General features: G+C 38.2%; 1 protein-coding gene across 22 annotated transcripts in view; it reads right to left on the reverse strand.

The window, feature by feature from the left end:
• Positions 1 to 24,466, reverse strand: part of nedd4l.S (NEDD4 like E3 ubiquitin protein ligase S homeolog) — a 255,233-nt gene that overhangs the window by 34,638 nt on the left and 196,129 nt on the right. For 6 of the 22 annotated variants that reach the window (XM_018235293.2, XM_018235324.2, XM_018235210.2 and 3 more), the window contains 9 exons: positions 24,345 to 24,368; positions 24,123 to 24,197; positions 21,310 to 21,369; positions 14,437 to 14,568; positions 11,756 to 11,875; positions 10,222 to 10,419; positions 5,054 to 5,131; positions 2,118 to 2,172; positions 1,968 to 2,024 (listed from right to left, as the gene is read on the reverse strand). In XM_018235293.2, the coding sequence (XP_018090782.1) occupies positions 1,968 to 2,024; positions 2,118 to 2,172; positions 5,054 to 5,131; positions 10,222 to 10,419; positions 11,756 to 11,875; positions 14,437 to 14,568; positions 21,310 to 21,369; positions 24,123 to 24,197; positions 24,345 to 24,368 (799 nt within the window). 22 annotated transcript variants of the gene reach the window in all.

The raw sequence follows: 24,466 nt of genomic DNA on the forward strand, positions 1-24,466 counted from the left end.
GCAAGGTCAAAGGGCAAAATCAGATCCTAACTGTCAGCAGAGAAATCCATCATTGGCCCAATGTGGTCCTTATCTGACAGAATTTTAAAAACTCTTTCAGATATATGGTCAGTTTCCAGCTTTAGGTCTAACATAATAGTCCTGTTTAAAACACACACTCAACCCAACGTTACTGTTATCAGACTAATCAACCCATAAGCCTAATGCTCCGATATTGGACTGGTACTGGCCAGCCACACATTTGCAAAAGCTCTAGTCTATTCAGCTGGGTCTATGGTCAAACAAACAAGGGTACAGAAGAATGGGCCATGTATGACATCAAACTACTAATCCCCCTATTAATGTATTACTGAAGGTATAAATAACTGTGATGCAGGATGGGGAAGGATAAAAAACAAATACTTAAATACCAGAAACAATCCCGCCCAAAAAAGCATCTCAAATGGTACGGTTAGTCATGTTTGTCCATAGCCTTAAGGGGGCTCTCATCTTGATTTTGTGTAAATATTATTTACCACAATAAAACATAAACATAATCAATGTTTATATCCAATGAAATTAATTTAAAAGTGTGGTCCACCTTTTTTTTAGCCTTACAGGATATTTGTTATTTTTATATGGGGTCAGTGACCCCCATTTGAAAGCTGGAAAGAGTTAGAAGAAAAATGCAAATAATTCAAAAACTATAAAAAATAAAATAATAACCATTCTTTAAGGGTAGAGGCACACAATGCTATTTGTGGGACATTAGTTGCCCAGTGTCAAATCGCCTCTTCTTCGGGTAACAAATCTCCCCGCAATGCCTTCCCGCCGGCTAAAATGTAAATTGCCTGTGGGATGGCACTCAGAAGCAATTGAGAAGTTGCTTCGAGTAAACCATTCTAAAACATAAAAGTTGATTTAAAGGTGAACCACCCATTTAATTATGCATTGACATTCATGTAGTACAATATGTTTACACACAATCAGCACATGGCAAATGCCCCTTTAAAAAAATATCAAACAAGTTCTTCCTTCTCGTTGTGTAATTGTGTTGTAGTAGGGTGGTTATTGCTTTTGGAATTACACAACGAGTTCCTTCTCGTTGTGTAATTCCAAAGATATAACCACCCTACTACAACACTACATTTTACGTTTGTTAAGAAAAGTTTTACATTTGAGAAAAAAAATTAAAAAACAAAAAACAAAACAAAGTTAGAATGTATTTATTACATATTAAGTACATATATAAGTTACACCTTCTTCCGTGTCCACTAAGATTAAGTTGCGGGTGCATTAATGTGTAGAAACCATACAAAGCATGCTACAAGCAGGAAACCAAATTCAGAAGCCATATTTGGCCACTTTGTCCCAACTGATAGGTTAAAGGAGAAGGAAAGCCACCAAAGCAGTTTATTGCTAATAGATTAGCCACAATAGTGCAAGCTATAACACTATATTTATTCTGCAGAATGCTTTTCCATATTTGAATAACAGCTCTAGAAGCTGTTTAGGATAGCAGCTGCCATATTAGCTTGTTGTGACATCACTTCCTGCCAGAGTCTCTCCCTGCCCATTTATAGCTCTGGGCTCAGATTACAGCAGGGAGAGGAGGAGGAAGGGAGAGAGAGCAAACTGAGCATGCTCAAGCCCTAGCCATGGAGGATTAAGCTGAAAACAGGAAGTCTGATACAGAAGCCCATGTGTACACAATAGAAGGAAAGAAATGTGATAAAGCTTCCTTAGTTTTAGCCTTTCCTTCTCCTTTAAGACATGGATCAGACCTCAGTAGAGGAAAAGGCACAGTAAGCCTGTGGCACTAATATTTTTCTGAACTTCTTTTCCATGTTTCTGGTGTAGCCCAAACAACAAATCCATAGATACTGTATTGCACACATACAGTACATGTCAATGGGATTAAAGGAAAACAAAAGAAATGTTAATTTTTCACAAAGCCGGGAAACGCAATGGTTGTGAATGTACTGTACCGTAGGGGGGCACAGAGTAGCTGGTACCTGTGTCTCGACACCTCAACCCTGGGCTTCCTGAATAGAGATTGAAATCATATGGCTTTGAAAATACTCTTAATAGCAGCACGCTGGCATGGACACTAAGTGGTTAAGTGGTCGCTTACTTACTGTGATCTATATAGAACGTTCGCCCGTCCATGTGAATTCTTTCCTCCCAGCCCGGCTGTGCGAGAAAACAAATAATAATTAATAAAAGTCTAATGCAAATATTTGAAGCTAAGGTGTAAGTTCTTTCCTTTTGCTTTGCTTTCCTATGCTACTGTGATAATGTTACTGGCTCAGCTGGCTACATCTTTTATTTTCACCTCATTAGGCTTATATAAAGGTAAAAAAAAAAAAAAAAGAATTTTCACTAATTAAAGGAGAACTAAAACCTAAAATGTGGCTAAAAATACCATATTTTATATAGTGAACTTATTGCACGAGGCTAAAGTTTGAGCTTGTCAATAGCAGCAATGATCCAGGACTTCAAACTTGTCACAGGGGGTCACCATCTTGGAAAGTGTCTGTGACACTCACATGCTCAGTGGGCTCTGATTGGCTGTTGAGAAGCTAAGCTTAGGGCTCGTCACTAATTATCCAGCAGAAAATGAGCTTCCCTGGCTGTAATATAAGCTGATGCTACAGGTTTGCTGGTTATTAAATTCTGATGCTAATTGCACTGGTTTCTGTGCTGCCATGTAGTAATTATCTGTATTAATTACTAATCAGCCTTATATTGTGACATTTCTATTCTATGTGTACTGTATATTGTGAGTGGGTCCCTAAGCTCAGTAAGTGACAGCAGCACAGAGCATGTGCAGTGAACCAGCAGAAAAGAAGATGGGGAGCTACTGGGGCATCTTTGGAGACACAGATCTTTACTGCTAAAGGGCTGTGGTCGCCTTAGGCTGGTACAGAAGCACAAAACATCATGTACAACATTTCTAGCTACTTCTTTAGTTAGGCTTTAGTTCTCCTTTAAGGGCGAAGCCTTGTTATGGATGGAGGCACCGCAAATATTTGGTCGTACACAGTATATAATGTTCTCTTACAATTAGCCAGCTATGGGCTAATAGCCGTAACAGCAGAGTGCACCAATGTAACCACTGACTCTGCTGGAATGAGGCTAGAGTTGGCACCTTTTCCCCCAGTGGAGATCGGGCAGGGGGCGGGCCTGTGACACGGTGGGGATGGGCCATGACATATAGGGGCGTTACTGTGGAGCGGAGGGGCGCGCAGTAACATCGAGAGGCAGGACTATTACGCGTCGATTAGCGATTGGCTGATCGCTATATCAATCATGGGGGGAATCCTGTCCGGTTTTCCAAATAAGTTTTTTGATCCGGGCTGTGCGGGTCAAAACTGGACAGGTGGAAACCCTAAATGGGGCGCTAAAAGAAAGTTTTTTTCAGAGCCGCTCAAGCCCTAATTTTTAACAAATCGGAAGGGGCTGCAACTATCTAAAGCGTTACCAAACTTTGAATCAAAAATAAAAAATTCATGGATAGCAGCCAATCTTCCATATGCTGTCTATATATATATTTTTAATCTTACCACACCCAACACACTGAATCAAATGGGGATGAATAAAGAAGGCTATAAATGTGAGCCACGGAGGATAAATGACGCGCAATACATAGATTTGCATGTTGTGGCATGCAGTGTCGGACTGGCCCACCGGGATACCAGGAAAACTCCCGGTGGGCCAAGGTGTCAGTGGGCCCTCCTGCTTCTAACCTTTGGCCTGTTTCATGGCCATGCTCTATTTCTTTATGGGAATAAAGAAGCTTGATAATGGAAGAATAGAGTATAGTATGTAGAGAAAAGAGACTAGGAAAATAAAGAGGTTGAGTGAGGAGAGGAGGTATAATAGTTTGGAAAGTGGGCCCTCAGCCTAAGGTTTTCTGGTGGGCCCCTGGTATCCCAGTCCGACACTGGTGGCATGGCAGTATGAGATTAAAGGGGAACTAACGCAAATATTTAAATTTAATATAAGGTTCAGCATACTGAAATAAGAAGTTTTCTTAATATAATAAATTAAAAATTCTGTACTGTTTCTGAAATAATCAAGTTTATCTCCACTATTCCTCTCTCAGCATCTGTTTCTCTTCATTCTCTCTTCATTCAGCAGTTGGGTGTCAGATATTCATTGACATTGATAGATCCAATATATCTTAAAGGGGGGCTCCTTTTGCCTAGAAGATGTATTAGAGCTCACTCTATTAAACTCACCAGACATCATGTCTCTCTACATGCAGGATTTGTGCAAAAGGCAGTTATGTTGTTAGATTTTGTTTGTACAGGTTTAAGATCTGTTATCTGGAAACCAGTTATCTAGAAAGCGGCGAATTACTGAAAGGTCGTCTCCCATAGACTCTATTTCATCCAAATAATCCAAAATTTTAAAGAGATTCCCCTTTTCTCTGTAATAATAAAACAGTATGTTGTACTTGATCCCAACTAAGATATAATTAATCCTTATTGGAGGCAAAACCAGCCTATTGGGTTTATTTAATGTTTACATGATTTTATAGTAGACTTAAGGTATGAAGATCCAAATTACAGAAGGATCCGTTATCTGGAAAACCCCAGATCCCGAGCATTCTGGATAATAGATCCCTTATCTATAGATACCTGTACTGGAATCAGTTATTTGAGTGAGCTCTAATACATCTTCTAGGCAAAAGGAGCCTCCCTATAAGATATATTGGATCTAACTGTCAATCAATATCTGACACCCAACTGCTGAATGAAGACAGAATGAAGAGAAACCAATGCTGAGGAATAGTGAAGATAAACTTGATTATTTCAAAATAATGCAGAATATTTAACTGATTGTATTTAGAAAGTTTCTTACTTCATCATGATGAAGCTTATATTAAATTTTCATTTCCACGATAGTTCCCCTTTAATGAAAGAGCCAGAGCCAGACTTTATCTGTTTAGAGCTGCTGCATTCAGAAAACAGCCCTTTATATGAGAACAAACACATTTCCCCTAATGTAGCATGTGTTTTAGCTTCCCTTTAAATAATGCAATGGAAAAACGAGTACAAATACTTACAGGGAGGGGACCCAAATCATTAGGGTTTAACGAAGCTTTGGTTCTCATATGAACTGGAAACTTTAGTCGTGGGTCCTCCTTTAAAAAACACAAAAAAACACTAAAATGCCGTTTTTAAAAGACATAGCACAGCAGCAAACTGTTTACTTTGTGGCAGATTTATCAAGGGTTGAATTTTGAAGTAATGGAAGTTTTTTTGAACTCCCATAGCTTTCGAAATTTAAATTAAAAAAAAAGACCAATCGAATTTTATTAAAAAAAAATCAAAGTTTTTAACTTAAAGGAGAAGGAAAGCTACAGAGGCATTTTATTGCCAATAGATTAGCTGCAATATTGCAAGCTAGAATCCTATATTTATTCTGTAGAATTTTTTACCATACCTGAGTAAAAAGCTCTAGAAACTCTAGGATAGCAGCTGCCATATTAGCTTGGTGTGACATCACTTCCTGCCTGAGTCTCTCCCTGCTCTGGGCTCAGATTACAGCAGGGAGAGAGGGAGAGAGGAGCAAACTGAGCATGCTCAAGCCCTGCCCTAGAGGTTAAGCTGAAGGCAGGAAGTCTGATACAGAAGCCCATGAGTACACAATAGAAGGAAAGAAATGTGGTGTTTCTTTTGACTCAGGACTCAGAGCAGCATTACTTTTGGGGGTTTACTGGTATATTTATATAGACCTTTCTGATAAGGCTTACTTAGTTTTAAACATTCCTTCTCCTTTAAGGTGGATAGGCTGTATTTGAATTGTTCGAATCAAAGTTTTAGAGCATTCGATCGAATTCAAATCAAAGTATTTACCCAAAAAACTTTGATTTTTCAACGTCCACCAAATGGGTTCTAGGAGGTCCCCCATAGCCTAAAACAGCAATTCGGCAGGTTTTATATGTCGAATGGTCGAAGTCGAAATTTTAAAGAGACAATACATTCGAATCGATAGTTGAAGTACAAAAATAGCTCAAAATTTAAATTTTTTTACTTCGACTTTTCCCTTCAACCCTTGATAAATCTCCCCCTTAGTGTTTTGTCATTAATGTTTCAAGCCTTTCCCTTAAATGTAAGTCAAGCAAAGCTTACCTGTGTGTCTCGGCATACACCTGTGTGTAATGTGCAACCAAATGCAACACAGCGGGGCACATTTACAGATCAACTTTTGTAAAAAACATTTTAACTTGATTTTCTTTTCGGCGTGGGAATGTTTTCCAAACATAAATATAATTTCCACTGATATAAACATTTTTACCATTTACTCTTCCTCATTCAAGATACTGCTGTTTCAATGCCATGAGATGTCAGGTGCATACATATGTGATTATAAGTATGGGATCTGTTATCCGGAAACCCGTTATCCAGAAAGTTCAGAATTACAGGAAGGCCACCTCCCATCAACACCATATTAAGCAAATAATTCACATTTTTAAAAATGTTTCAAAATAATTTCCATTAACTACGTAAAAATAAAACAATATGCCTTGTTCTTCATCCTAACTAAGATATAAATAATCCTTACTGGAAGCAAACGTTTAAATTATTTTTATCAAACTTATGGGTAGGGATGTAGCGAACTGCCGATTTGGTGTTCGCGAACGCCGTTCGCGAACACCGGCAAAAAATGCGAACGTTCGCGAACAGTTCGCGAACTTCGAACACCCGCTAAAATCGTTCGATTCGAACGATCGAAGGATTTTAATTGTTCGATCGAAGGATTTTCATTCGAATCGAACGATCGAAGCCATTCGATCGAATGCTTTTCATTCGATCGAATGCTTACAATCGTTCGAACGAATGGAAATCGTTCGATTTTTAGCGGTCGAAGGAAATCGAATGGTCGAATGGTCGAACGATCGAACGCGAACTCAAAATGCGAACGTTCCCAAACATTCGCGAACATTCGGCGGACGCGAACGGTCGAAGTTCGCGCAAACTAGTTCGCGGGCGAAAAGTTCGCTACATCCCTACTTATGGGCAGATTTATCGAAGGTCAAATTTATGTGAATTTTTTTTTAATTTAATAAATTCTAATATTCTAATATTCTCACAATGAGAGGTTATTTAAGAAATTTTTTTAATGCATAATATTTGATCGAATAGTCCCGACCCAAAAATTCGAATTTGAATCGAGTTTTCCCTCCAAAAAAACTCAAAATGTCAGGAAGGCAATTAACATATTCATATGGCCTCTGCCATTGACTTGAACTCGGCAGGTTTTAGGTGGCGAATATTCGAATTAGAACAGTTTCCATATAAATCTCGCATTTGAATTTGGGGATTAAAATTCGAATGTGTGAATTTTGACACCAAATTTTGACACCAAAAAAAAAAAAAATGGAAAATTCGAATTTAGTAGTCAACCCTTAGGGGCAGATTTATCAAGTGTCGAATTTCGAAGTAATGGGAGTTTTTTTGAAGTCCCATAACTTCGAAATTCAAATAGAAAAAGATCAACTGAAATTTATTAAAAAAAAAATCTACATTTCGATCGTTCGGATCAAAGTCTTACGACATTCGATCAAATTTGATTGAAGTTTTAAAAAGAAAAAACTTTGTTTTTTAAAAGTCCACCAATTTACTCCAAATAGGTTCTAAGAGGTCCCTCATAGGCTAAAACAGAAATTCTGCAGGTTTTAGATGGCGAATGGTTGAAGTCGAATTTTTAAAGTGACAGTACATGATAAATTTCAATGTTCTAATTTTTTTCAAATTCAAATCAAATTTGGACTATTCCCTAGTTGAAGTACACAAAAATAGCTTGAAATTGGAATTTTTTTACTTCGAATTTACTTAATAAATCTGCCCCTGTATGTATGGTGATAAAAATGAGTGTGTGGTGGTAAAAATATGTGCAGGTTAAGAAAAACTCGACCCGCACCCTACTCTAACCCGCTGCACCCCAGCCCGCACCCGACCCTAACCTGGCACGCTCCCCTCTTTATATACCATTGCTGCCCTACTGTGATGTCATGAAAGAGGAGGGGCATGCACGAGTATATAAAAAGGTGCGAGTAGAGGTGGAAGTGGAGTAGAAGAAGGCTGCAGGCTGTGAGATGGAGGCCAAATTTCCGCCCGAATCCACCCGTGGCCCGAGGACATACTGCGGAAGTCGCCCCAAACTCGCCCAACCCACAGGTAAACCCTTGGGTCCTGTGGGCTTCGGGCCAGCCCAAACATCACTAATTCAAATTACAGAAAGACCACCTATCCAGAAAACCCCATATACGGAGCATTCAGGATAACAGGTCCCATACCTGTCCTTTCATCTGCACTACTGGGCCCTTTAGTGAGCAGGGACCTTTTAGAAAGAAGAGCATTTGTAAGAAAGGAGTGGATTATCTTGTCCTTAAAAATGTAAGCAAAAGGTGGGCATTACACAGCTCTGGGCCAGATTCGCTTGTAAGAAAAGCAAGCAGGACTTTGATTGGCAGACAACACATGCACATAAAATTATTCCAGCAGCTATCCAGGGAGAAGAATGAAGAATAAAAAGTAAATCTAATACAGGTATAGGACCTGTTATCCAGAATGCTCGGGACCTGGGGTTTTCCAGATAAGGAATCTCTCTGTAATCTGGATCTTCATACCTTAAATCTACTAGAAAATTATTTAAACAATAATTAACCCAAAAGGCTTGTTTTGCTTTAAATAAGGATTAATTATATGTAAGTTTGATCAAGTACAATGTACTGTTTTATTACTACAGAGAAAAGAGAAAACATTTGGATAAAATAAAGTCTTTCTAGATAACGGGTTTCTGGATAATGGATCCTATACCTGTACTAAATAAATTTAAGAGATTACATTGTAATAGAAAACTCTTCAATTGAGCACATCAAAAAGCTTCAGCTTTCACTCATGTCAACAGGCTGCACGTATACTGTGTGCCAGCTCTTCTACATACGCATTGCATTAGTTCCAAATACATTAGTGCATGGCCAGTAGGTCAGTTCAATTCTCTCACAATTGCACAATTACAAATGACAACAAGAAGTTAATAATGAAAACCAGCCAGCGTGATCAGGATTGGTTCCAAGCCTCAGTCTTGCTAAGCACTGCAAGTAAGGGCAAGAGGCAAATAAGAAAGTCATGAGAACATCTCTATGATCCCAGATAAGGTTTATTGGGTGGTCTCATGGGTCTACACCAGGCACAACTTGATTTGCTTCTCTGTGAAGTTGGGTAGTGTACCCCTTCTAAGAGTCTATATGTGTTAAAGTCATGAGAACATCTCTATGACCACAGATACGGTTTCTTGGGTGGTCATATGGGTCTACACCAGGCACAACTTGATTTGCTTCTTTGTGAAGTTGGGTAGTGTACCCCCTCTAAGAGTCTATATGTGTTAAAGTCATGAGAACATCTCTATGATCCCAGATAAGGTTTATTGGGTGGTCTCATGGGTCTACACCAGGCACAACTTGATTTGCTTCTCTGTGTAGTTGGGTAGTATTCCCCCTCTAAGAGTCTATATGTGTTAAAGTCATGAGAACATCTCTATGATCCCAGATAAGGTTTCTTGGGTGGTCTCATAGGTCTACACCAGGCACAACTTGATTTGCTTCTTTGTGAAGTTGGGTAGTGTACCCCCTCTAAGAGTCTATATGTGTTAAAGCCATGAGAACATCTCTATGACCCCAGATAAGATTTCTTGGTCAGCATCATGGGTCTACACCAGGCACAACTTGATTTGCTGGACTACTGAAGCTGGTTTTAATGGGTATAAAGATCACAGTACTGAGCATCTGGGAATGGTATCTACTGAAGGTGAGTAATTATGCCACCACCAGTAATGTTGTGCGAAAGCTCACAGTGATACACTGCATTGGATGTAGGCCACAGTGGAAGTCAGGTTGATACCCACAAATTTAGGCAACTATCCAGTTTTTTCTTTATCTCAGGTGAGGGAAACATGAAAGTTGAACTAGTGCCAAAAATTTTGTATTTTTAAAGAAATGAAATCCCCAGCATTTTCATCACTGCTCGTAACCACAAAGACTATTTAGGGGGTGAAATTTGAGTTGATACGGGTTGTTTATCATGAAACATTGTCATCAGTCAATCCCAATCATCATCACCCCCCAAACCCAGCATCATATGCATTCTTCAACCAAAAACAGTGAAGCCCCTTTGAATTCAGAATAGAATAAAAAGACCTGTAAAGGCTACAAAGCGTAATGCTTACCCATGTGGTAGTTTTTGTGTTATGGTCAATAAAGAATGGTCTGCCATTGGGTGCTATTCTCATCTCCCAGCCCGGCGGTAAGAAGCTCTGGGCCCCTTTGTGTTGTGGTTTTGGAGAATTATAAGGTGATGGTTGTGGAGACTGTGGGTTGGACAAGGTGTCCTTCACTGCTCTGCGCACGGGGAAGTCTTTTGTGCCCTGTACAGTTAAACACAATGCAGACGTAACTGGTATTAATTTCATTAGTACTGTGAGAGACAGTTATGCAGAACAGAGTTAGCTAACAAAGCTCACACTCTAAATTCAAAGAGGAAGAAGAAAATAAAGCTGTGTAACCTCAGCAGTTAATCTCTGTGTAAAGAGGTCCACTGTCACTTTCTCTGTTTGTTTAGGTTAGCAGCTGCCATATTAGCTTGGTGTGACATCACTTCCTGTCTGAGTCTCTCCCTGCTCACTCATAGCTCTGGGCTTAGATTACAGCAGGGAGGGAGAGAGAGGAGCAAACTGAGCATGCTCAAGCCCTGGAGGTTTAAGCTGAAAACAGGAAGTCTGATACAGAAGCCCATGAGTACACAATAGAAGGAAAGAAATGTGGTGTTTCTTTTGACAGAGGACTCAGAGCAACATTACTTTGAGGGTTTACTGGTGTATTTATATAGACCTTTCTGACAAAACGTACTTAATTGTAACCTTTTGTTCTCCTTTAAGTCAACTAAACATGTTTGGGATGATTAGAACTAAAATGACTAAAACAAAAACCAAGCGAGTTCTGTTCTCAATGATAATAACAAAAACACACTGACAGACAATTCCAAAATATCACCTACATTTGAGGACATTCCAGAGCCTTTAGGTTTTAATTTAATTTCCCTTTGTTAGTTCATACAACATTATCTGTGTTACTAGATGAGGCTGATCTTTCATTACAACAATCCAGACAGTTACCAATATAAATAACAGAATACCCAACAAAGTAAGGACACGCCAGAATTTTACACAAAACGTATATATGTGTTGTAACCTAATGTTGTATCACCGTTCATAGGTGCAACAGATTGTGAAAGGTGAGCAATAAGGTCACATAACCAATGAATGTGCAAACAAAGCCATTAAGGAGATAATTTAAGATGAACAGATAAAGAAAAGGCACAAATTACACTTAAGATGTGAAAGATCACAGTCATGTTAAAATAAGATTATGCAATTGTTCAAAATACAAGAAACAGTTCTTCCTATCCATGTGAATATGAAATAGCCACATCAACCACTGCAAAACGGAAAAGACAAACACAAAATCTTGAAATCAAAACTGGAAATGATAAAAAAAAAAAAACATAAAAATGAGTTAGAACGGAAAAAAGAAAGTTATTTTGAAAAAAGAAATTATATAAAAAAAGAAAGAAAGTATTTATATTGCAGGCTATGAAGCGGAAGAGGAAAATGATGACGGCAAGTTGAAGGCAGGAGAAGGCAATGCCACCGAGGAGGCCTCGTAAGCCAGAAGAGATCCCAGATAGATGAGGTAAGCTCTCACCTCGAGTGGTGCCGATAAGGTAACTGTGGGTGAACTGAGACTACGAGGCCGTCTGATCTGAGGCTCGCTCAGATGGTTACTACTGTTTGAAGTAGATCCCACTGCCCCATCCTCGGCGTGCTGGTTTAGAGGCAAAACAAAGGTTAGCATCCTTCTTCTGCTGAAAGCACTTCAAAAAATGTGTTAGTCATACTATGAGCAAGGGTTACCTTTAGAAAAGTGGGATGTGTTTCTCCAACACTTTCAGGGTTGTAAAATACATATCTTTGTTCTATTCACCTCAGCAGGTAGATGTGCTACTTACTGTTCCATCAGAACAGCCCCAAGCTATTAAAATCAAGAGAAGCCCAATCTCAAGGAGAAAATAGTTGCCCTTAGACTAAAAGTATGTGGTCAGACCTGATGTTATTAACAGAACATTTTTCCGTTGCCTATGCTCAAGTTTGGTGTTTGGCGGTTTGGCTCGTGTAACCGATACAGTTCACAATATAGGTATGGGATCCATTATCAGGAAACCCTTCATCCAGAAAGCTCCGAATTACAGAATGGCTGTCTCCCACAAACTCAATTATAATGAAATAATCCAAATTTTTTAAAATGATTCTCTTTTCCTCTGTAATAATAAAACAGTACCTTGTACTTCATCCCAACTAAGATATAATATTGGACACAAAACCATTCTATTGAGGTTTTTTTTATGTTTACATGATTTTCTAGTAGACTTAAGGAATGAAGAACCAAATTATGGAAAGATCTGTTATCCAGAAAACCCCAGGTCCCGAGGTCTTTTAATATTTAACAGCATGGCCAATTCTAAGCAACATTTCAATTGGTTTTATTTTTTTTAAGTTTTTGAATCATCTTCTGACTTTTTCCAGCTTTTCACACGAATATTATTGCTCGGTGAGGCTACAATTTTATTGTTACTTTTTATAATTTATGTTGATATTCTGGTCCTCTCCTATTCATATATCAGTCTCTCATTCAGACCACTCTCTGATTGCCAAGTTAATTTGGACCCTTACAACCAGACAGCTGCTGAAATACCATAATGGAGAGCAGCTGAATAAAAAAGTGCAACAATTAAAAAAAAAACTACAAATAATAAATAATGAAGACCAATAGGAAATTGTCTCAGAATATTGCTCTCTATGTTATATTAAAAGTTAGCTCAAAGGTGAACAACCCCTTTAATGCTACAGCAGTTGATTATTTTTGAGGGAGCAGTGCCATTTTGGCAGAAGTGACAAAAGATACTCCATGAATGTCTGTATGTTATCAGGGTTTACCACCCAGGCTGCTTTGTAAGAATCCCAATTTATAATATATTAAACACTGGCCATCCCTTTTACAATATATTAAACACTGGCCATCCCTTAATAAATATTTAAGGTAAACTATTGCAAAAATGAAAATGAAATTTAAATTTCATCATACTGAAACAAGAAACATTCTAATTACAGTACAATCAAATAAAAATTCTGTACCGTTTCTGAAATAATCAATTTTCCCTTTTTCTTTCTCAGCATCTGTTTCTCTTCATTCTCTCTTCATGTAGCAGTTGGGTGTCAGATAATCATTGACAGTCAGATCCAATATATATTATAGGGGGGCCTTTCCTAGCAGATGTATTAGAGCTCACTCAAATAACTGATTCCATTGCAAACAAAATCTTACAAAATAACTGCCTTTTGCACAAATCCTGCATGTAGAGAGACATGATGTCTGGTGATTTTAATAGAGTGAACACTAATACATCTTCTAGGCAAATAGAGTCCCCCTATAAGATATACTGGATCATTCATCTGACTCCCAACTCCTGAATGAAGACAGAATAAGGAGAAACAGATGCTGAGAAAGGAACAGAGAAGATAAACGTGATTATTTCAGAAACAGTACAGAATTATTTCAGTCGGATGAAGCTTTTTTTTTCCAGGAGTTGGGTGTCAGATGAATGATCGAAAATATCTTATGGGGGGCTCCTTTTGCCTAGAAGATGTATTAGAGCTCACTCTATTAAAATCCTGTCTCTCTACATGCAGAATTTCTGCACAATGCAGTTATTTTGTTAGATTTTGTTTGTACTGGAATCAGTTGTTTGAGTGAGTTCTAATACATCTGTTAGGAAAGGGAGCCCCCCTATAAGATATTTTGGATCATTCATCTGACACCCAACTGCTGCATGAAGACAGAATGAAGAGAAACAGATGCTGAGAGAGGAATAGTGAATATAAACGTGATTATTTCAGAAAGGAGGCAGAATATTTAATTGAATATATTTAGAAAGTTTCTTATTTCAATATACTGAAGGCTTATATTACTATTTCATTTTCGCGATATTTCCTCTTTAACGAGGAATAATATATTGCTGTGGTCTACTAGTCAGCAACCTGAGACATGCTAAACCTTTGGGCACCACTTTCTAATTTTTTTTTTTTAACGGTTTGCCTATCATTTTTTATTAATTAGGTCTACGGTAGTGGATCACATTTGAACAACCCATGTTCAAGATAAAACTGGGCAGAAAAACCCATGTTACAGATACTTACAGTCAAACATGGGCACTGCTGGGGAAGCTTGTGAACTAGAAATTAGAACCAAAGCTCCCTGTAGTAATTACAAGTATAAAGAAGATAAGTTCTGATGGTCTCTGTTTTCGGGCGTGTGTCTGGTCTTCATACCTGCACAATAGGTCTGGTCCATGTTGTGGTGCGATTGTTATGATTGACATAATAGGTACGGCCTTTAGCGTCTTTCCTCTCCTCCCATCCCGATGGCAAACCCGGAGTTGTGTGCACATAGGCCACGGTCGGCTGTTTGTGTGCAGAAAACTATTACCATACTAATACATTGCACAAATATCTATAAAACACATCAAGCTTCAAATGCAGAAAATGTACAATCCCAACACCATGTAGAAATAATACTTTTTGTATAAAACAGGTCATATTTAACTCAGTCAACCAAATAACCAAATACATTTTACACCGATTGAGCCATTAAGTACATGCATGATATTTATAAAATGACAGATATTGCCCTATATTCTCTAGTGAGTGATCATGAACACAAACTCGAGTGGGATTGCACCTTAGACACAATAGTTCATTCACAAAACTATATTGTTAACATTTCAACACGTTGTAGAAAACGCCCTGGTTAATCTTAAAGGAGAAGGGAAGCTACAGAGGCATTTTATTGCCAATTGATTAGCCACAATAGTGCAAGCTAGAATGTTATACTTATTCTGTAGAATGTTTTACCATAACTGAGTAAAAGCTCTAGAAGCTCTTTGTTTGTTTAGGATAGCAGCTGCCATATTAGCTTGGTGTGATATCATTTCCTGCCTGAGTCTCTCCATGATTACTCATAGCTCTAGGCTCAGAGTACAACAGGGAGGGGAGGAGGGAGGGGGTGAAGGGAGAGGGAGAGAGGAGCAAACTGAGCATGCTCAAGCCCAAGCCCTGGAGGTTTAAGCTGAAAACAGGAAGTCTGATACAGAAGCCCATGAGTACACAATAGAAGGAAAGAAATGTGGTGTTGCTTTTGACAGAGGACTCAGAGCAGCATTACTTTGAGGGTTTACTGGTGTATTTATATAGACCTTTCTGATAAAGCTTGCTTAATTTTAGCCTTTCCTTCTCCTTTATGCCTTTGCACATCCTAGAAATAATGTTACGGCTGGAGTAAGAGAGAAAACAGTTGTTATAAGGAAATCATTTTCAGTCACATATTTACGGCAGTCAAAAAAAGAACTCAATGACCGCATTAATCAATGGGCTAAATATGATATAAAGTATCTGGTACAAAAAGATTAAATAAAATAACAGGTGGAAAGGACCAACCTGACTCAACACTTGTATAAAAACCAAAGACACTGTGAATTGTTTTTACACATAAACCAGATCATATATTGAACAATAAAATGAATCAATCCAACAGAATATTTTCTATTAAGAGTCACTATCATACTGTCCATGACCCTAATCTTATTCACTACTCTGACTTTTATTCTACCCCAATCCGCCATATAGTTCATATTTATAAACACTTCATTGTCTAAGATATCACATTACTGAAACTGAAGATTAAAGGAGAAGAAAAGCTACTGAAGCAGTTTATTGCCAATAGATTAGCCACAAAAGTGTATGCTATAAGACTATATTTATTCTGCAGAATGCTTTACCATACCTGAGTAAACAGCTCTAGAAGCTCTCTCTGTTTGTTTAGGATAGCAGCTGCCATATTTGCTTGGTGTGACATCCCTTCCTGCCTGAGACTCTCCCTGCTCACTCATAGCTCTGGGCTCCAATTACAGCAGGGAGAGGAACAAACTGAGCATGCTCAAGCCCTAGCCCTGTTGAAAACAGGAAGTCTGATACAGAAGTCCATGAGTACACAATAGAAGGAAAGAAATATTATGTTTCTTTTGACAGAGGACTCAGAGCAGCATTACCGGTACTTTGAGGGTTTACTGGTGTATTTATATAGACCTTTCTGATGAAGCTTACTTAGTCTTAGCCTTTCCTTCTCCTTTAAAGAAAATGGAATGACAAAATGCCCATAATTTCATAGTCCAGGCTTTCATTGCCGTCTTCCCCCTACGTATTAGTAAAATATGGTCCCATTCTAGTAGCTCCATGTTTAATTTATCAGCAGCATCCTTCAGGGGCATTCTCTCCTACCAAAAGCAAAACCCAATATGCTCTTTACTAGAAAACCACAAACCTACAATTGGAGATTAACCGAAAATATCAATGAACCATTAAATAAAGTCCCCGATGATTTATAAATCTGGATGAAACAGCTTTTAGATTTGGCAGGTAGACATTAGAGACAAATACAAATCCCATAGTAGATGCTGGTTTCACCCACTCACCCCTCCTGATATTCCTTCTCGACATACACAACGCACTGCACTCCATAACTAGAACAGCTTTCTCTACACATTCTCTACAGCTATTAGATCCTATTACAATGTCCGATTAATCACCGGAATTTCAAATATCAGGTACAGCAAAAGGGGCCAAGAGCACAAATACACCTACAGTTGAAATGAAGAAAAACAACTTAATTGCATAGCCCCCCTAATGGATTTCACAGTATAGGACAACTACACATACAGTAAGCCCTACATATTAGCCTGCCAACATGAAGACAAGACTCTTTGGACTAATTACAAGCCAATATTACTCTCATTTTTGAAGCTAATCTTTTAATCTTATTAAAGTGTCACTGAGACACAAAAAGCTGTATAATAAAAGTCCTTTTCAAATTAAACATGAAATCCAATTGCTATTTTTTATTAAACCATTCATAGCTGTTGTAAGCTCATTTAAATATTTCAGCTGTCAATCAAATATTGTCTCCCCCTCCACTACTTTCACTTTCCATTCAGCACTTCCTACATGTCACTGCTCTCTCCACATTCCCCCGTTCTCTTCACCATTTAATTGTGTAGCCAGGACATGGGGATGGACATCAGGTCCCCCATTCTGGTGCACAAACAAGATTCTGAGATGATACAAGGCTTGTCTTAATAACAGTGTCCACAAAATGGCTCCTGCCTGCTTGTTATAATTATGAATTCCCAGACTGATGGAAACAAGATTCAAATAATTTATACAGTTTAATTAAATTTCATTTTGCTTGACTAGTGTGATAAAATAGGATTTTGAATAATTTTTTTGGGTGACATGTCCCTTTTAAAAAATTACGAGTCACACATACCCTCTCAGGGAATATCCAGCAATTTCTGTTTTATTTTGTTCTTTAAGCTGAAAAGAATAGCTGGTACAGGTATGGGACTTGTATTCCAGGATGCTCGGGACTTGGGGATCTTCATACCTTAAGTCTGCTAAAAAATAATTTAAACATTAACTAAACCCAATAGGATGGTTTTGCCTCCAACAAGGAATCATTTATGGGCAGATTTAAGGTTGGCATTGTAAATTCGAATTTACGATTTTGGACTTTTGGTCAAAACTCACAAATTTGAGTTGGGAATAATTCAAGATTTATCATACCGTGACCCTGGGGACAACTCTAATTCGAGTACTCCACATAAAAACTGCTGAATTCACGTAGAAGTCAATGACAATGGTCCAATGACCCAGATGTTAATAGCCTTTCTGACATTTGAATTTTTTTCAGAGAAAAAAAACTCAATTCGAGTTTTCAGGTGGATAATATTTGTTCTTGTTTTAGATGTTCACATTTTTTCTTAAATAAGATACTATTCAAATTTCGAGGCCATTCAAGTAAAAAAAAAAAAAAAAAAAACTCTTAACATTGGACCTTTGATAAATCTGCCCCCAAGTCTTAATCGGGATAAAATACAAGATTCTGATTTATTACAAAGAAAAACATTTTAAAATGAGTGAATTATTTGATTGGCAGATGATCTTCCCATAATTCTGAGCTTTCTGGAAAAAGTCCCACTTCTAGTAGCAATGCTGCTTCACCCATTATATCTTTTAAAAGGGTATCATACATGGTGGCATGAGCTATATGCCATTAAATTTACAATCTTTACTATAAGCATCTCACGGTGCACTCAGGTAGCCATTTGTTGGCATGTTAATGAAAGGAACAATTAAAAACAAAAAGCCAAAAACAAAAGCTGTGAAAATGAATAACCATTCTTACATATAAGCAGAACAAGCAGAAGCTCAAAGGCTTCCCCAAGTCAAGTGGTTTATGGCCTTTACATAAACTATACCTACTAATTACAAGGGTCAATGTTCTGGTGAAATTTAAATCTTTGCAGAAAGACTGGACCATTGTCTAGTTGGCGATTTGGCTAGTATCTTCCAATGTCCAACTGAACACAAATATGCACTATAAAATAATGGGAAAATAAATACAGCAATGGGATCCGGAAACCTATTATCCAGAAAGCTCTGAAGGCTGCCTCCCATAGACTCCATTATAATGAAATAATACATTATAATCAAATAATTTTCTGTGTAATAATAAAACAGTAACTTGTACTTGATCCCAACTAAGATATAATTAATTCTTATTGGAAGCAAAACCAGCCTATTGTTTTTTTTTAATGTTTATATGATTTTCTAGTAGACTTAGGGGCCGATTCACTAACTTCGAGTGAAGGATTCGAAGTTAAAAAACTTCGAATTTCGAAGTTTTTTTTGGGCTACTTCGACCATCGAATGGGCTAATTTGACCTTAGACTACGACTTCGAATCGAAGGATTCAAAGTAAAAATCGTTCGACTATTCGACCATTCGATAGTCGAAGTACTGTCTCTTTAAAAAAAACTTCAACCCCCCTAGTTCGCCATCTAAAAGCTACCGAAGTCAATGTTAGCCTATGGGGAAGGTCCCCATAGGCTTGGCTAACTTTTTTTGATCGAAGGATATTCCTTCGATCGTTGGATTTAAATCCTTCGAATCGTTCGATTTGAAGGATTTAATCGTTCGATCAAAGGAATTATCCTTCGATCGTTCGATCGAACTGTCTGCGCTAAATCCTTCGACTTCGATATTCAAAGTCGAAGGATTTTAATTCCTAGTCGAATATCGAGGGTTAATTAACCCTCGATATTCGACCCTTAGTGAATCGGCCCCTTAAGGTATGAAGAAAGAAATTACCGAAAGTTATCTGGAAAACTGAGCATTCTGAATAACAGGTTCTATACTGTAAAAGGTATCTCTTATTTCTCTCGTCTCTTGTATTCTTCCTACAGGTAAAACCATCTGAGTCCAAGGGACTAGACTAAAATACGTAATTACAACTATAAGCACATACAGAAGTGTGAGCGGTGATATTCAATGCCTTAGTTGGGGCATTCCCGTACATTGGAGATGCATGGAGATGTTCTATGGTTAGGAGATTACATCATGCAAGAAAAGCAATATGGAAGGACCGCTGCACTCTCATCTTGTATTGTTCATTATCTAGAAAATCATTGTACCTTTTCCTAGGAAAAGCACAGGTTTCAGTGCAATGTGATAATGTGAATATTGAAAATGCAGAGAGAGAGGTGCATGAAGAGGAGATGATGGCATTTCACATTCACCTACAGAACCACTTGGTATTCCAATTTTACTAAAGAACTCTCTGAAGTGTTAATTAAAAACCTAAATTAGGCTCCAATCTCTTTTCTGTACTCTGCAGAAGAGATTTGTGGTGGAGCGGGTGGTGTAGTCATACATGAAAAGAATCGATGATTCATTTACTACCTGCATTAAGACTTCATTATTCTAGGGAAAATAACCAGACACGTGCTATTACTTCACAATGTTAAAAAGATAAACATAAATATGGGGCATGGGGGTTGGAGTTTCCAGTAATAAGACCCCTAATCATAGTCTAATAGAAAATGTGATTAGTTATTTGGGTAGCTTTTGATTAACATTGCAATCTTTATGAAGGTTTTAGATGCTCAAAACAGAATGTCCAACACTGAAGCTCATGTGTCTGCCCATATGGGCTAATCATTCAATATACTTACATTTCTGTATAGAATTGCACCAATTTTTCCTGGCTGGTAGTAATTCTCAGCAGCCACAGGGTGCTACTGGCTGTAGGAAACACATATGTAAAGAACAGGTGTACTCTTGCCAGTGTACTGGTACAATTAAAGGAGAACTAAAGCTTAACTAAAGAATTACGTAGAAATGTTGTACATGATGTTTTGTGCTTCTGTACCAGCCCAAGGCAACCACAGCCCTTTAGCAGTAAAGATCTGTGTCTCCAAAGATGCCCCAGTAGCTCCCCATCTTCTTTTCTGCTGATTCACTGCACATGCTATGTGCTGCTGTCACTTACTGAGCTTAGGGACCCACTCACAATATACAGTACACATAGAATAGAAATGTCACAATATAAGGCTGATTAGTAATTAATACAGATAATTACTACATGGCAGCACAGAAACCAGTGCAATTAGCATCAGAATTTAATAATCAGCAAACCTGTAGCATCAGCTTATATTACAGGGGAAGCTCATTTTCTGCTGGATAATTAGTGACGAGCCCTAAGCTTAGCTTCTCAACAGCCAATCAGAGCCCACTGAGCATGTGAGTGTCACAGACACTTTCCAAGATGGTGACCCCCTGTGACAAGTTTGAAGTCCTGGATCATTGCTGCTATTGACAAGCTGAAACTTTAGGCTGGTGCAATAAGTTCACTATATAAAATATGGCATTTTTAGCAACATTCATTTTTAGGGTTTAGTTCTCCTTTAAGTCTCTGTATGTACACCGGCAAGAGTGCTTCTCTTCTTCACATGTATGTCGACCATATGGGTTATGCAGTTAAATATTTGAAATGCTGAATGATGAACCCTGTCGGGGCAAATTCTAGTGGATATATCTAAGCTGCATCTCATGGAAACCAAGTTCTACAGTAGAGATCACATTCTTTCACTGCAAACATCTCTTAATTATGAACCACAAAAAAAACACTACAATATTTTAGTTATATCTTTACATATTGGATTAACTATGGATCCATAGGAAGATGACTCAGACAGTTTAAAATGAATGTTTGGCCCAAGGAGCCACTGAGAAGATAGGAGAGAACATTACCGTAGAATCCTCACCACCTGTGACAGTTGATGAACGAGCTCTTCCAGTTGAGGTGCTCGGCTGTTAAATGATAATGTGACCATTAAACATGTTTTGTTGTGATAAAATGAATAAATATGAAAGGGTTGAGTCAGTTTTATTTTTTTATAATTGTACTGCAGGTGGAATTTGATTCGTTAGTGACGAACATGAAGATGTGATTCGAAAGAGCCGGTAATCGTCAACCACCAGTTGAAAGAACATTATTAGCATGAGAGAAGACTCAGACACAAACACAAGGACACACGTACAGATCTACAGTGAAGCGAGGATTCTTCCCAAGAAGAAAGGACTGTAGATATTGGCAGAAAATAAGATGAGCTGGAGAAATCAGAAGCAAAGAGACGTGCTGTGAAAATGGACTCAAGTACTACACCGTTGTGATATGTTATATATATGGGCACCTAAGAGATGTCCATCAATATCTTTGGGTAACAAAAAATCAACTTGTTTGGCCTTCAACGTTTGTTGGAATATATAGGACTGCCCACAAGAATCCACCCATATAATTCTCCCTAAATATGTTTTAGATAAGACTATTAATGCTATATATATGTTCAGAAATACACAATGATGTAATATCTTCTGCATAAAATGTTCTATATTTGGTACTGTTGGGTTTATTCATGAGTATGATCTGTCCCACTATTAGTCCTGTCGGGGTATAAATAACTATAGGAACAACAACAAGGTTTGTGAGTTTTTTAAAAAAATAATGAGTAAATGCCCCAACAGGCATGAAACGCGTTAGGCCTTCACATGTATTGTCCTAATAAATGTATTTACATTTTTAACCACTTTTTGGTTTATTATTTTTATAAAAAAACTCACAAACTTTGTGTTGTTCCTGTATATATGCACCCATAAGGTGGCCATAGACGTACAGATAATATTGTACAAAATTAATTTTCGTACGATATTCGGTGCGTGTATGGTGGGAAAAGAGACGGTCGATATCGGCAGAGGACTTGGATATCGGTCGGCTCCTCGATCTTTGTCAAGAAAGATCTTAATTGTTACGTCTATGGCCACCTATAGACTGGGGTGAACTGTGAGTATTTTTCCCCTCTTCATATATAAATTTTTTTTGTTCGAATATTTAGGCGGAAACTCTTTTATTCCGATTAGAAGAGAAGAGGTTCCAGCTAAATATTGGGAAGGGGTTTGTTACAGTGAGAGCTGTGAAGATGTGGAATTGTCTCCCTGAATCAGTGGTACAGGCTGATACATTAGATAGGTATAAGAAGGGGTTGGATGGTGTTTAGCAAGTGAGGGAATACAGGGATATGGGAGATAGCTCATAGTACAAGTTGATCCAGGGACTGGTCCCATTGCCATTTTGGAGTCAGAAAGGAATTTTTCCCCCTCTGAGACAAATTGGAGAGGCTTCAGATGTTTTTTTTTTTGGCTTCCTCTGGATCAACTGGCAGTTAGGCAGGTTATATATAGGCTTAAGAGGTTGAACATGTGTCTTGTTTCAACCTAACTTACTATGTATGTTACTATGTATGTTCATAATTGTTTTTGCATTTATTACATTTTGGAAGAGCTAAAACTGGCTTTTTGCACTTTTTTCTTTAATTGCTATAAACAACTAAAACTGCATTGCACAGACACGTTCATATCAGCTTGTTTGGTCTTCCTGAATAATATCTGAAGAAGCCGGGTGGTAGAGGAACATTGTGGGCCTAAACACAGGCAAGCAGGCTGCCAACTTTGTCAATGGAGGCCGGGCTGACAGTCAGTAGGGGTCATTTACTACAGGCAGGGTACAAAATGGGCAAAATAGGCCATGCCTTTAGCACTTTGCGCCCTGCCCCACAGGTAAAAAAAAACTGCCATGGGTCTCATTGCTCCTAAACAGAGTGCAGAAACCAGCGATCTCTCCATGAATACAGCATTACCTGTATCTAGCAGTGCTGTACTCATGAGCAGGAGGAGGAGTCAGGCCCATAGGCCTCCCGCCTGCCACCCCATTACTTGTGCATCATTCACACATGTAAGTTGGGGAGTACTGGCACTCTTTTTATCAGACGTTAGGTGCAAGCTCAGCTGCAGCCTATTTATGCAAGTGCTTTTTAAAAGAACACTAAGGGGCTCAGTATATCACCCCTGGTGTCTGCCATATGCATGTTAAACAAAAAATGTTATGAAGAATTTTAGGATGTTTTTTTTTCCTGAAGCGAGTATCTCTTAGACACGGGGCTACATAATTGTCACTATAACTAGAGGAGGGATAAAACTCCACCAGATGATAACCGGGCATCGCTTTAACAAAGTTAAAACCTGCCTAAATGTCTGTAAAATAAATTTGCAGGCACATATCCAAAGGACAGGCGGATTATACACACAAATCAGAACAGCAATGAGTGCAGAAACGAGATCAGAAGAGCAATCACCATTAAATCAGAAGGAAAAGCCAAAAAAGCAGCTTTAAGATACACATCAGTCCCGTGAAAACATTGTATGTAAAAGCAAAGCAATTAAATAACCATGTATCCCGGCTTACCTAACCCATAAGAACCAATCAGCAAGTAGCAAGCTTGGTTGCTATGGGTTACTAGACCTGAGGCAAATGTGTTAGTCACAGTGCATTTCCCAGTTGTTATTCAGCACATCATTTAAAGATAAACGGTAACCGAGTTATCATACAATTCGATTTTTGCCGAATTTCAGTATTAAGAAAGGCCGATGATTAATCATTTACATTTATTTTGTCTCTCGCAGGAAAAGGGCAAGAGGAGACAATGAAAGAGTAAGGAAATCTGATTTACCAGTGATAAATGAGCCTGCTCGGGGACACCATCTGTCACACTGCAAGACCTTAATCTCGTGGACGGTTCTCTCTGCTGGAAACAAATGATTTTCACTGTGAATTTGTTGTAACGGCTCCAATTTTTCCCAACACCAACACAAAAGTTGTATAACCTTTCACTTGACACAATTGTTAGTCTATATATATATATAATCACACATGTGAGGTAGGAAGTATTTACCTTTTGCCTCTCCCAAGCTGTTTGCTGCAGTGAAGAAAAGATTGTGTGTCTATTGTTAGTATCGATTGCGGCTTCACAATTGTAGCCTACGCTTGCCAATAACTTTATATTTCTAGGCTGGA

The sequence above is a fragment of the Xenopus laevis genome, chromosome 1S (assembly GCF_017654675.1).
Source record: "Xenopus laevis strain J_2021 chromosome 1S, Xenopus_laevis_v10.1, whole genome shotgun sequence".
Classification (NCBI taxonomy): Eukaryota; Metazoa; Chordata; class Amphibia; order Anura; family Pipidae; genus Xenopus; species Xenopus laevis.